Source organism: Erpetoichthys calabaricus, chromosome 13 (assembly GCF_900747795.2).
Source record: "Erpetoichthys calabaricus chromosome 13, fErpCal1.3, whole genome shotgun sequence".
Taxonomy (NCBI): domain Eukaryota; kingdom Metazoa; phylum Chordata; class Cladistia; order Polypteriformes; family Polypteridae; genus Erpetoichthys; species Erpetoichthys calabaricus.
Window position 1 is genome coordinate 12343200 of NC_041406.2, and position 14885 is coordinate 12358084.

The 14885-nt window shown below is 42.7% G+C and overlaps 1 protein-coding gene and 1 long non-coding RNA gene across 4 annotated transcripts in view; one reads left to right on the forward strand and one right to left on the reverse strand.

Moving 5' to 3' along the window:
- Positions 1-14885, reverse strand: part of LOC127530043 (uncharacterized) — a 454116-nt gene that overhangs the window by 304154 nt on the left and 135077 nt on the right. The window lies entirely within an intron of this gene.
- Positions 1-14885, forward strand: part of dnah5 (dynein, axonemal, heavy chain 5) — a 437381-nt gene that overhangs the window by 286234 nt on the left and 136262 nt on the right. For all 3 annotated transcript variants that reach the window (XM_051935611.1, XM_051935612.1, XM_051935613.1), the window contains exons 45-50: positions 3166-3370; positions 4509-4651; positions 8243-8377; positions 10022-10144; positions 10914-11127; positions 11330-11553. In XM_051935611.1, the coding sequence (XP_051791571.1) occupies positions 3166-3370; positions 4509-4651; positions 8243-8377; positions 10022-10144; positions 10914-11127; positions 11330-11553 (1044 nt within the window). The remainder of the gene's footprint in view (positions 1-3165; positions 3371-4508; positions 4652-8242; positions 8378-10021; positions 10145-10913; positions 11128-11329; positions 11554-14885) is intronic.

Sequence of the window (14885 nt, forward strand, 5' to 3'; positions counted from 1 at the left end):
TGTTAAGAGTGGTGACCAGCAGGGGGCAGTGCTGGGGCTGCTGCTATTTTTAATATATAGAAATGATTTAGATAGGAATATAAGTAACAAGCTGGTGAAGTTTGCAGATGATACCAAGATAGGTGGATTGGCAGATAATTTGGAATCCGTTATATCATTACAGAAGGACTTGGATAGCATTCAGGCTTGGGCAGATTTGTGGCAGATGAAATTGAATGTCAGTAAATGTAAAGAATTACACATAGGAAGTAAAAATGTGAGGTTTGAATACACAATGGGCGATCTGAAAATCAAGAGTACCCCTTATGAGAAGGATTTAGGAGTCATAGAGGACTTGTCACTATCGACTGCCAGACAGTGTTCAGAAGCCATGAAAAAGGTTAACAGACTGTCAGGTTATATAGCGCCCTGATGTGTGGAGTACAAGTCACAGGAGGTTCTGCTCAAGCTTTATAACTCAGTGGTGAGGCTTCATCTGGAGTCCTCTGTGCAGTTTTGGGCCCACCAGACATAGCAGCACTAGAGAAAGTCCAGAGAAGTGCGACTTGGCTGATTCCAGGGCTATAGGGGATGAGTTATGAGGAAAGATTAAAAGAGCTGAGCCTTTACAGGAGACCTGAGTGGAGTTTTAAAATTATGAAGAGAATTAGTCCAGTGGATCGAGACGGTGACTTTAAAATGAGTTCATCAAGAACACGGGGACACAGTTGGAAACTTAAGGGTAAATTTCACACAAACATTAGAAAGTTTTTCTTCACACAGAGAACCACAGACACTTGGAATAAGTGACCAAGTAGTGTGGTAGACAGGAGGACTTTAGGGACTTTTAAAATACGACTTGATGTTATTTTAAAAGAATTCAGTGGACAGGACTGGCGAGCTTTGTTGGGCTGAATGGCCTGTGCTCATCCAGGTTGTTCTAATATTCTAAAATGTCTCCATATACGTAGGTGCAGACCCATTGACTACTCCATAGACAAGCATCAAGGTTTTGAACTTAATGTGTACTGCTATGGGAAGCCAGTGATGCCCCAGGATATTCCAGCTTTTTTCCCATGTCTTCAAAGAGGTTCAATGTGTGTTAGGTTAACTGGTAATTCCAAACTGGGCCATCATGAGGCAGAGTGTGAGTTGTCCTTGTAATAGTCTGATTTGTGCCTTGTTCAGTTATAGTGAAAAGAGACAGTCCAGCGCATAATATGGCACCCTGACATTGGTAGTAAAACTCAGATGAGTTCTCTTTAGCTCAAGTAATTAAGCTCAAAGGGTCTGGGATTGTGACCAGCCTCTCCACCTGGGTATCTGAACAGGAGACGGGACAAGGCCCTGATCAATATTTAGCCCTGGACACAGATGGTGCTGGCATAGTCCTACATCAAGCAGGATTGAAAATTTATGTTGTGGTCTCTATAGGGCGCTGCAGCTCCAAAACTCATGACACACAGGTTTGGACACAAGTTCACTCTGGACAAATTTTGTGAAACTCTTTCCAAAGTAATAGTTTCCCACACCACAACTCTGTTTCTCTGTCTCCTTCTCCTCCTCTCCCCTTGCAAGCTTTGTCCTCTTCCTCCAAACTCTGGCTGTCCGAGCTGAGGCAGGCTACTCATTTTGTCCTATACCTGGAGGCACTTCTGGTGTCCCGAGACTCTGATTTGAGCGTAGTTCAGGGTGAGGCTGGAACAAAGCAGGACTCGCTAGTATCTTCAGCACCAACTGGCAGCACCCATGGAACCCAGCAGGGCAGAACCAATGAACTACAGTTCCCAATGTGCCTTGTGGGAATCTATTAAGGTGCCATAATCCAGGCAGGCTGCCATCTAACACCTCGGGGAAGATAGTATCCAATGCAAGCTGTCTTCCCCTGTCCTTCCACACCAGGGGTGTCCCAGCTAAGCCTGAATCTCAGTTCAGTTCCAGTTGGTAATGCCAGGCCCCGTCTGGCACCCCTCACATTGTTTATTGACATTCTGCTACACAAGAACATGCCATGGACGTCTTGTGTGTTGATAAATAAATTTTTAATAAATTTACAATAATCAAAAACTTAAAATGAAGGCCTTGTGCATTTATAAGGCTAGAGTTGAATGGCCACAACACTTCAAAAAAGTCAATATCAGTGTCTTATTACTGTATATTTGATTTGTCTAGTTTACAAATAAAGACATACAAAATATTTGTCAACTTATATGCTAGGAATCACTTCACCACAAGGTCAAATCACCTAGGGGGCTTCCCCCAACTTCTTCAGGGTCTTCAAACTTAAATATGGATTTAAATGTCCCAGAGACTGCAAGGAGCCTTATTAATGATTTGCAGAGTGCAGATATGTGACTGTGTGGTGGAGCCGAGAGGCGAACATGTTTGCAGCCTGAGGAAATGAAGCAGCTGTGTTGGTTTGTTTGGGGGTTTCCTGTTATTCGATGTGCTACTGGTACTGAGGTGCAAGAACTGATATTGATACCAAAGTCAAAATTGTAGCACTGAACCAACAGTAGCTAAATGAATTTTAACAGTCCCATTAGGGGTCACAACAGCGAATCATCTTCTTCCATATTTTTCTGTCCTCTGTATCTTGTTCTGTTACCCCCATCACCTGCATGTCCTCTCTCACCACCTCCATAAACCTTCTCTTAGGCCTTCCTCTCCTCCTCTTCCCTGGCAGCTCTATCCTTAGTACCCTTCTCTCATTATACCCAGCATCTCTCCTCTGCACATGCCCAAACCAATGCAATCTCGCCTCTCTGACTTTGTCTCCCAACCGTCCAACCTGAGCTGACCCTCTAATGTCCTCATTTCTAATCCTGTCCATCCTCGTCACACACAATGCAAAACTTAGCATCTTTAACTCTGCCACCTCCAGCTCTGTCTCCTGCTTTCTGGTCAGTGCCACCGTCTCCAGCCCATATAACATTGCAATCGAGTCACTTTTACCTGCAGTGTGATCAGAGCCGTATGCCTGATGTTTCATGTGCTCACATCATTCATTTATTTCAAATTTTCTAATTTTGGGGAATAAGTACGAGATTCTCTATAATACGGTCATTGTATTTGTATACAGAATATTATTAGCTGTGTCCTGTTGTTGGCTTACATAAGCAATGTTATTGCTGATGCTTCCTTCTTAATAATGTCACAACATTTTATATTTTCTGGTCAAAATAGGAACAAGGTGGAGAAATAACTCGAGACTGTCTGGAGCGCCTCTACGTGTTCTCTTTAATGTGGAGTATTGGTGCCTTATTGGAGCTGGAAGACCGGAAGAAACTGGAACTGTGGCTGAGGAATCATCACAGCATCCATCTTGATCTGCCAAACATCCCACCTGGCAGTGAGGACACGATGTTTGACTACTACGTCACATCTAATGGTCAGTCTTTAAGTTCATTGTGCTCTAAACTGGTCTTGCCTTCCACATTCTTGGATAACACTGCACAACAATTTTTTTGAAAAGTTTTTGCCGATTGTGACAGGTAACTACTGGGTATGTACAAATATCATTTTGGTTTTACTGCATTACGTAGGAACTCTGAGAAATAGACATTTATATGTTGTGGGGAACATCCCGGACACAGACAGGCAGACATCATTTCGTCACCCAACACACGTTTATTTACAAGTCTATTTACAAAGTTCACTGCTCCACAACCCACAGACTCCCCAAAGTCCAGGCCAAACCACTATGCCTCACTCCTCAGGCCGCCTCCATCTCTCCTCCTGAGACCTTGTCCAACTTCTCTCCCGACTCCAGCCTCTCTCTGAAGGGAGGAAGGCCCTTTAATGTGCACCCGGATGTGCTCCAGGTTATCCCCGGCAATCTCCCACCGGCACTCCCCAGTGTGGCGGAAGTGCCAGCTGTGTACCCAGAAGCACTCCAGGTGTCCCCACTCGTCTTCCCCCCCCAGCACTTCCTGATGTGGTGGAAGTGCTTGGGTCCAGGGTTCTCCAGGCATGGGGGCAGCCCCTGGCGGCGACCACGGGCCCCTACAGGGTTAAGCTTCCCAGCTCCGTGCCCGTGGCCGCCAAAGGAACCAGGGTGGTCACCCCCTTGTGGTCTGGAGGAGGCACAAGCCCTCCTCCGGTCTTCCTGGGCGTCCCGGCTGGGTGCCACCCCCAGCCGCGTGCCACAATGTTTACTGACAAAAACGTATTTAGTCACGTTTATGTTTCGCATAAGCTATTAAATTCAACAGAATTAAATAATTTTGCTCCTGATTTTCTTTTGTATTCTATGTCTGGTGCATCACGTTGCAGTGTCCAACAATAGTCAGCAAGCACTGACGGATTCCAGTTGTCCTGTTATCATTTCTCCATTGTAGCAATGTCCTGGTGAAACCAATCTATAAGAAACACCCAACAGTGTTCAAGAAGCAAAAATTTTATTGTGCAGTGTAATGGATAACTGGGTTAAATACATGACTTTGATACTGTACTGGAGGGTGTCATTTTAACAAAAGAGGGTGGCACAGTCTGCTATTAATTTTTTTTTCTTTCAAAAACCCTTCCAGCTAAATGGGTTCATTGGAACACTCGAGTGGAAGAATATGTCTACCCACCAGACAGCACTCCTGAATACGGCTCCATTCTTGTGCCTAACGTGGACAACGTGCGCACCGACTTCCTCATTCAAACGATTGCTAAGCAGGGCAAGGTAAGAAGAGTCTTAAATTAGGTAAATTGTGGTGCATTTCAAAAATATATATATATATATTCCCTATATATTGTAGAGGGAATATATTATATATTTTATATAATATATATTATTCCCTATAAATTATATATATATATATACAGTGCATCCGGAAAGTATTCACAGCACATCACTTTTTCCACATTTTGTTATGTTACAGCCTTATTCCAAAATGGATTCAATTCATTTTTTTCCTCAGAATACTACACACAACATCCCATAATGACAACGTGAAAAAAGTTTACTTGAGATTTTTGCAAATTTATTAAAAATAAAAAAACTGAGAAATCCCATGTACATAAGTATTCACAGCCTTTGCTCAATACTTTGTCGATGCACCTTTGGCAGCAATTCCAGCCTCAAGTCTTGTTGAATATGATGCCACAAGCTTGGCACACCTATCCTTGGCCAGTTTCGCCCATTCCTCTTTGCAGCACCTCTCAAGCTCCATCAAGTTGGATGGGAAGTGTCGGTGCTCAGCCATTTTAAGATCTCTCCAGAGATGTTCAATGGGATTCAAGTCTGGGCTCTGGCTGGGCCACTCAAGGACATTCACAGAGTTGTCCTGAAGCCACTCCTTTGATATCTTGGCTGTGTGCTTAGGGTCGTTGTCCTGCTGAAAGATGAACCGTCGCCCCAGTCTGAGGTCAAGAGCGCTCTGGAGCAGGTTTTCATCCAGGATGTCTCTGTACATTGCTGCAGTCATCTTTCCCTTTATCCTGACTAGTCTCCCAGTCCCTGCCGCTGAAAAGCATCCCCACAGCATGATGCTGCCACCACCATGCTTCACTGTAGGGATGGTATTGGCCTGGTGATGAGCGGTGCCTGGTTTCCTCCAAACGTGACGCCTGGCATTCACACCAAAGAGTTCAATCTTTGTCTCATCAGACCAGAGAATTTTCTTTCTCATGGTCTGAGAGTCCTTCACGTGCCTTTTGGCAAACTCCAGGCGAGCTGCCATGTGCCTTTTACTCAGGAGTTGCTTCCGTCTGGCCAGTCTACCATACAGGCCTGATTGGTGGATTGCTGCAGAGATGGTTGTCCTTCTGGAAGGTTTTCTCTCCACAGAGGACCTCTGGAGCTCTGACAGAGTGACCATTGGGTTCTTGGTCACCTCCCTGACTAAGGCCCTTCTCCCCTGATCGCTCAGTCTAGATGGCCGGCCAGCTCTAGGAAGAGTCCTGGTGGTTTCGAACTTCTTCCACTTATGGATGAAGGAGGCCACTGTGCTCATTGGGACCTTCAAAGCAGCAGAAATTTTTCTGTAACCTTCCCCAGATTTGTGCCTTGAGACAATCCTGTCTTGGAGGTCTACAGACAATTCCTTTGATTTCATGCCTGGTTTGTGCTCTGACATGAACTGTCAACTGTGGGACCTTCTATAGACAGGTGTGTGCCTTTCCAAATCATGTCCAGTCAACTGAATTTACCACAGGTGGACTCCAATGAAGCTGCAGAAACATCTCAAGGGTGATCAGGGGAAACAGGATGCACCTGAGCTCAATTTCGAGCTTCTTGGCAAAGGCTATGAATACTTATGTACATGTGCTTTCTCAATTTTTTTATTTTTAATAAATTTGCAAAAATCTCAAGTAAACTTTTTTCACGTTGTCATTATGGGGTGTTGTGTGTAGAATTCTGAGTAAAAAATGAATTTAATCCATTTTGGAATAAGGCTGTAACATAACAAAATGTGGAAAAAGTGATGTGCTGGGAATACTTTCCGGATGCACTGTACATATAGTGATAGGTGGCCGGCAGCTTATCCCGGCTGACACATCCAGGCCGCTAGATGGAGTTCTCCCTGCAGCATAGAGGTGCCCCGGATTCCCACAGGGCATCATGGGAGTAGGAGTTTGGATTCACAACCCTGCTGGGGACCGTGGGTGCCTTGGAACGTTTGTTGCTTCAGCATTTCTGTCTGATGTTTCTGTGTTATGCTGAAGTAGAATTACAAGCACTTCATAAGTTTCAAAGGCTTTTATTGATAATTACATGAAGTTTATGTGCAGAGTCAATATTTGCAGTGTTGGCCCTTCTTTCTTTTTCAAGACCTCTGCAATTCGTCCTGGCAGGCTGGCAATCAACTTGTGGGCCAAATCCTGACTGATGGCAGCCCATTCAATGCCTGGAGTTTGTCAGAATTGGAATTTTTTTGTTTGTCTACCCGCCTCTTGAGGATTGACCACAAGTTTTCAATGGGGAGTTTCCTTGCCATGGACCCCAAATCTCGATGTTTTGTTCCCCCTCGAGCCACTTAACTCTCACTTTTGTCTTATGGCCCAGTGCTCCATCATGTTGGTTACCAAACTGTTCTTGGATGGTTGGGAGAAGTTGCTCTCGGAGGATGTTTTGGTACTGAGTCTCTGTGATGTACATGTACAACATGACTCATTCACCAGATCTAAAAATTCTGAAACAGGAATTTGAGAGGTAGAAGGTGAATATGTATTGAAGCATGATGATGTTATGGCCAGTTAAATGAAAGAAGCAGAATATGGCAAAAAAATGTGTCTGAGTAAAAAGTTTATAATAACTACCCTTACATAACCATTTTAAATATGAAATGCCATAGAAAACAGAGTAAAAGAAATAAAATTTCTCATTTTATAAACTAATTGAGCAGACTGTGACATTAGAACATTAGAACACTCTATACGAGAACAGGCCATTCAGCCCAACAAAGCTCGCCAGTCCTCTCCACTTATTTCTTCTAAATAACATCATGTTGAGTTTTGTAAGTCCCTAAAGTCTTACTGTCCACCACACTATTTGGTCTCTTATTCCAAGTGTCTATCATTCTTTGTGTAAAGAAAAACTTTCTAACATTTGTCTAAAATTTACCCTTCACAAGTTTCCAACTGTGTCCCCGTGTTCTTGATGAACCCATTTTAAAGTCACCGTCTCGATCCACTGCACTAATTCCCTTCATAATTGTAAACACTTCACTAAGGTCTCCTCTTCATCTCCTGTAAAGGCTCAGCTCTTTTCATCTTTCCTCATAATTCTTCCCCTGTAGCCCTAAATCAGCCTCGTTCCTCTTCTCTGGACCTTTTCTAGTGCTGCTATGTCATTTTTGTAGCCTGGAGACCAAAACTGCACACAGGACTCCAGATGAGGCCTCACCAGTGTGTTATAAAGCTTGAGCAGAACCTCCTGTGACTTGTACTCCACACATCAAGTCGCTTTATAACCTGACATTCTGTTTGCCTTCTTAATGGCCTCTGAACATTGTCTGGTAGTCGATAGCTTAGAGTCCACTATGACTCCTAAGTCCTTCTCATAAGGTGGACTCTCGATTTTCCAATCGCCCATTGTGTATTCAAACCTCACATTTTTACTTCCTATGTGTAATTCTTTACATTTACTGACATTAAATCCCATCTTCCACAAATCTGCCCAAGCCTGTCTGCTATCCAAGTCCTTCTGTGATGATATAACGGATTCTAAATTATCTGCTAATCCACCAATCTTGGTATCATCTGCAAACTTAACCAGCTTGTTGACATATCTGATGAATGACGAGTAACGCTCTTCTCTCTCCATGTCTAGGCTGTGCTGTTAATTGGTGAACAGGGTACAGCTAAGACCGTCATCATTAAAGGGTACATGTCAAAATATGACCCAGAGTCCCATATGGCCAAAAGCCTCAATTTCTCTTCGGCCACCACTCCACTGATGTTCCAGGTAAGGCTTGTTTCTATATGGTGCCCCCTACTGTATGTGGAGGCTAGTTGATTTTAGTCTTTTCTTAAATGGATCCAGCCAGGGGCATCAGACACACTTTCTATGTTGCTACGGTGACTTCATGTTCTTATTGCAACCAGAAGCCACGTTTCATTGTTAAGTTTATTTAATAATGTGGATTGTTACTGGGTGTCTTCTACTTGCATGAGACTTCCAAATACTCTTCTTTGGAAAGGGGTGAACGTTAGGGCCCAGTCTGAGGTGCAGATTGCTCTGGGGCAGGTTTGTTTATTAAGGTGATCTCCGTATTTTCCCCCATTCAGATTTTCCTCAACCCTGACTTGTCTCCCAGTCCTCATCTCCACAGCATGATGTGGCATCATAAAGCTATAACTTTTGAATGATGTTGCACACATGATGTGCCTGGTTTCCACTAAATGTTACGCTTATAACTGAGACCAAACAGCTCAATATTGGATTTATCAGACTATAGCATCTTGTTTCTCACAGTCTGAGAGTCCTTTAGGTGCCTTTTTCGAAACTTCAAGTGGGCCTTCATTTGCGTTTTACTGACGAGATGGTTCCATCTGGCCTCACTGCCATTAAGACCAGATTGGTGGCATGTGGCAGTGATGGTTGTACTTCTGGAAGTTTCTCCCATGTCTACATGTCCATACACACATTCTCTGGAGTTCAGCCAGAGTTAATAATGGGTCCATTCTTGGTTACCTGTCTTACCATGGCCCTTCTTCCAAAATTGCTCAGTTTGGCCAGGCAGTTGTTAATGTCTGTTCCAAACTTCTTTCATTTAAGAATTATGAGGCCATGGAGCTCTTGGGAACCTTCAATGCTGTAGACAACTTTTGTATCCTTCCCCAGATCTGTGCCACGACAGAATGCCACCTCTAAGCTCTGCAGGTGATTCCTACAGCCTCATGGTTGTTTTTTTGCTGAACTGTGGGACCTTCTGTAGATACGTGTGTTCCTTTAGTAATCAAGTGGAGTCCACTGAATTGACCACAGGTGGACTTCAAACAAGGTGTAGAAACATCTGAGCAAAAGAATGGGACGCAACACAGGGACATTACAAGTGTCATAGTGAAGGATAGGAATACTGGTGTCATGGGATATTTTGTTTTTGATTTTAATAAATTTGCAAAAAATGTTAATATCCTGTTTTCACTTTTGTCACTCTGGAGTACTGAGAAGGGAATGAAATAATTTAAATGATTTTAGTACAAGGCAGCAAAATATGAAAAAGTTAAAGGGGTCTGAAATCTATCTATCTATCTATCTATCTATCTATCTATCTATCTATCTATCTATCTATCTATCTATCTATCTATTATATAGTGCCTTTCATATCTATCTATCTATCTATCTATCTATCTATCTATCTATCTATCTATCTATCTATCTATCTATCTATCTATCTACTATATAGTGCCTTTCATATCTATCTATCTGTCTGTCTGTCTGTCTGTCTGTCTGTCTGTCTGTCTGCAACATTAATTAACTCCGAATTCAGAAATTGAAAGAAAGAAATAAAAAGTTGCAGTGACTGATCTGAAAAATATGTATTTTTTTATCTTTTTATAAGCTTTTTTTTGGTTTTTAAATATCTTTATCTTTGTGTTTCTCTAGCGGACCATTGAAAGCTATGTAGATAAGAGAATGGGAACAACTTATGGCCCACCAGCTGGGAAGAAGATGTCTGTGTTTGTAGATGATATAAACATGCCTGTCATCAATGAATGGGGAGATCAGGTATGAGGAGCCCCTAACAAATGACCGTGACTGTTCAATGTCCCCTTGCGGTGACCATTGTGATCACATGTTCAGGTGATATTGATTTCTGTTTTGGGATCGCTGGGTAGAATTTGGAAATTGAGGTGAGACTGTGCATAAAATGAGAAGTGACAATTGATTGTGTAAACTTTTTTAAAGGGGCAGACCTGGCACGGGTGTACAAAGTTGACCCCCACAGAGCAGACTTTTCATAAAAATTCTGCAAGGCTCTATTTGTGTCTGGCTGGGTTTTTTTGACAGGATTTTCTCCTCTAGGAGGGCATTTTTTACTTTTGGGGCTTACATGCCTTGGAACTCCTTTTTATAGCAACTTTAAAAGGTCCTACAATAAATGACCAATGTATTGGTTCTACTATTCAGTTTTCTTTTTTCTTATTTATAAAGCACCTTTTTGCAGACAGATTCACAAAGCGCTGTTAACCGTCCGGTGGTCCTACTATAAAAATATACAAAGAGTTGTACTTGAGCTGCGTGGGACCCAGAGATGGTATTTACAATGAGAGGAGTTCTACATAAAATACGGGTTGTAATTTGATTTTCAGAGTCTTATTGAGTTCAGTCTGCAACAGCACATCCGATGATCCTTTCATTTTATTTATTTATTTTCTTTTAACTTTATTCATGGACTCCATGGTTTCCTCATTTATGTCCTTTTATTTCTCATCTTTTCCTACAAAAGACCTAATTCTCTTCATGACGAAAAACATAATCCTTTGTCTTTGTCAAGGTGACCAATGAAATAGTACGACAACTCATGGAACAAAATGGGTTTTACAATCTGGAAAAACCAGGAGAGTTCACCAATATTGTGGATATTCAATTTTTGGCGGCGATGATCCATCCAGGAGGCGGCCGCAATGATATCCCACAGAGGCTGAAGAGACAGTTCTCCATATTCAATTGTACTCTGCCCTCCAACTCCTCCATTGACAAGATCTTTGGTAAAATCTATTCATCTCTACAGAATATTCTTTTATTCTTCTTCTTAGGCGTCCTTTTTAATGAACTTTAGTATGATTGATCCAATTCTGCATGTTCTTTAGTTCATTTGGGAGGTAAACCGAGGTGTTTCGTAAGTTGGTGGTGTGGGTGACGTGACCCCATCTTTTAAATATCAACTGTTTATGTGTGATTCCATGGCAGGAGTGATTGGGACGGGACACTACTGTGCTCAGCGTGGATTTGTTGAAGACGTGAGGAGCGCTGTGACTAAGCTGGTGCCTCTGACACGTCGGCTTTGGCAGATGACGAAAGTCAAAATGTTACCGACGCCCGCCAAATTCCACTACATTTTCAACTTGCGAGACCTCTCCAGGATCTGGCAGGGAATGCTTAATACAACTGCAGAAGTCGTTAGTAATAGAAATGTAAGTATCAGTCAGAAATGAGCATTGCCTGAGAACCCTTGATATGATATGATACTTTAGACGCAATCTTTTTTAAAATATTATGTATTGTAATTCAGAAATATAGTGTAATGTATTGTTCCCTTAATAATTTGACTGAAGCTACACTTGAAATTCTCAGGAATCAATTCCATCCATCCATCCATCCATTATTCAATCCACTAAATCCTATCACAGGGACACAGGGGTCTGCTGGAGCCAATGCCAGCCAGCACAGGGCGCAAGGCAGGAACAAACCCCCGGCAGGGTGCCAGTCCACCGCAGGGCACACACACCAAGCACACACCAGGGACAATTTAGGATCGCCAATGCACCTAACCTGCATGTCTTTGGACTGTGGGAGGAAACCCACGCAGACACGGGGAGGACATGCAAACTCCACGTATGGAGGACCTGGGAAATGAACCTCAGGTCTCCGTACTGCGAGGCATCGTACTGTGTTGTGTAAGAACAGGATGAAGTCTAGAAATGTTTCAGAGATGGAAGAAGGCAGTCCGAGAAACATTACTTATCTTCTTCTTAGGGGGGGTCACCACAGTGAATCACCTTGCTCCATCTCTTCCTGTCCTCGTCATCTTGCTCTGTCACACCCATCACCTGCATGTCCTCTCTCACCACATCCATAAACCTTCTCTTAGGCCTTCCTCTTCTCCCCTTGCCTGGCAGCTCTATCCTTAGCACCCTTCTCTCATTACACCCAGCATCTCTCCTCTGCACATGTCCAAACCAACGCAATCTCACCTCTCTGACTTTGTCTCCAAACAATACAATACAATACAATACAATTTATTTTTGTATAGCCCAAGATCACACAAGAAGTGCCGTAATGGGCTTTAACAGGCCCTGTCTCTTGACAGCCCCCCAGCCTTGACTCTCTAAAAAGACGAGGAAAAACTCCCAAAAAAAAAACCTTGGGTAGGTTGGACATGCAGTGAGTGTCAAAAAGAAGGGGGTCAATACAATACAATGCAATACACAGAACAGAACAAATCCTCAATACAGTATAAAATACAGTAAAAAAAATACAGTATGTGGCACCAAGTGCAACATTTGAGTACCGAAAAGAGAAACAGAATAGGTGAGGGTTAGTAACTCAAGCTGGTTGTAAGTCAGGACTATTTTTCTCATAAGAAATAATGGAAATGCCCTTAATGTGTTCCGAACCATCCTGTAGACCTTTTAAAAATAAAAATTTTAGAAGTACGGAGCAGAATTTAACAGTTGATGATATCACATAATAAGATTTGGATTTGTTTAGAGTCCTGGAGACCTCATCCATCAAGCTGCCTCCCCCTATTGGTCATTCCACAGCTGAAATAGCGCTGGGCCAGCCAATCCGATGAAAGGACCCCTTTTTCCCACGATTCCTGCGATTTTGTCCATAATTTACCAAAAACACCAATACTTTTTCTAATGTACTAACCAAAAAGTTATAAAAAGTGCCTAATCTACCAAAAACAACAATTTCATACTGTACTCACCATTTAATTTGACATCTTTGGCTGCAGGAAGGAAGGAGGAGGAGAATGAAATGGAAGGTGATTATTGTTTGGAAGGAGCCTCCTTATACAAATCTTTTCTTTGTAAAATTGTCGAGATGGTGGATTTCGACATGCTGTACATATTAGCGAGATCGGTCACACGAACACCACTCTCATATTTCCGCACAATTTCCTTCTTCGTTTTGATTGTGATCGCTTTCTTTACCTTCGTTACCTTCGCTTCCTTCCTTAACAATTATCGAAATAAATTATATAAATCACTGCACTGACCGAAATTACGTCCACAAACACATGTATCTGGGCTCCGACTGATGCTTACGAAGGCTGTATGTTTACAATCGCACAAGCGGATACACGTGACTGCATTCGGTTCGTAACGCAAGATGTTGGTCAGAATTCAAAACAAAAATTTTGGTCGTGAAGCAAGTTGTTCGCATGTCAGGCCGGTCGTATATCAAGGGTCGACTATATCATGTTACTTATGTTTTAGTGCTAATGACTAACAACAGAGATGCAGTCTGTACAGTTAATCAGCAGCTCTAGTCAGGGTGTGCTAAACTGAAGTAGTGAGTCTTCAGCCGGGATTTACAAACCATCCAACCTGAACTGACCCTCTAATGTCGTCATTTCTAATCCCGTCCATCCTCGTCACACCCAATGCAAATCCTAACATCTTTAACTCTGATACCTCCAGCTCTGTCTCCTGCTATCTGGTCAGTGCCACCATATCCTGCCCATATAACAAAGCTGGTCTCACTAACGTCCTGTAGACCTTCCCTTTCACTCTTGCTGATAACCATCTGTTATTACACATGTAGAATAAAAGGCAAAAAAAAAAATTGGAAAAAATGTCGCTTCTCTAAACTTAGCCTTTCGTGTCAAACCTCATTCATTTCTATACTTAAAGATGCTTTACTTCGCCTTCAGTATGCTCTAAACGTACGGCACTGCACATTCAGTAGAGCACATTGCATTACATTCTATTGGGCACTTTAAGGCACAGTTTAAAACTGTGAGCCCCTCCATGTCTTACACTCACAGCAAGGCAGGTCAGTAACTGAGACTAATCTGTAGTCAGAGATACAAGAAATTGTTAGAATATACCAATTCAATTCAGCTTGGTGGGGTTACAAGAACCTACTATAGACTATGCACTAATATATAGGCAGACATTTAATATTAGCTGTGTAAGCCTGTGCTGTAAAAAAGCCCAAGCTCCTAGAAACCATGGATTCTGGCACTTCAATCAATCAATCAATCAGTCGCTTCAGTCGTCTATCAGCGGCTAAGTGAGTTTCTCTCTCCTTGACGGTTTCATTTTGCCAACGTGCTGCCTCCATTGTCTATCAGCGGCTAAGCGAGTTTCTCTTTTCTCGGCAGTTTCACTTTTCTTTCAGCTTCATGCTGTAGCCTCTCACTTCCGGGGCCGGACAGACACACACACTTCCATGCGTAGAAGTTTATATATAAGATAACTTAAATCAATAACAAATGGCTCTTACAGTAAGGTGACCTTGAGTGTTAAGAAAGGCGCCTTCTTCTTCTTCTTCTTTCGGCTGCTCCCGTTAGGGTTAGGGTTATTATGTTAAATAAAATGTATCCATCCATCCATTTTCCAACCCGCTGAATCCGAACACAGGGTCACGGGGGTCTGCTGGAGCCAATCCCAACCAACACAGGGCACAAAGCAGGAACCAATCCCGGGTTGGGCGCCAACCCACCGCAGGACACACACAAACACACACTAGGGCCAATTTAGAATCACCAATCCACCTAACCTGCATGTCTTTG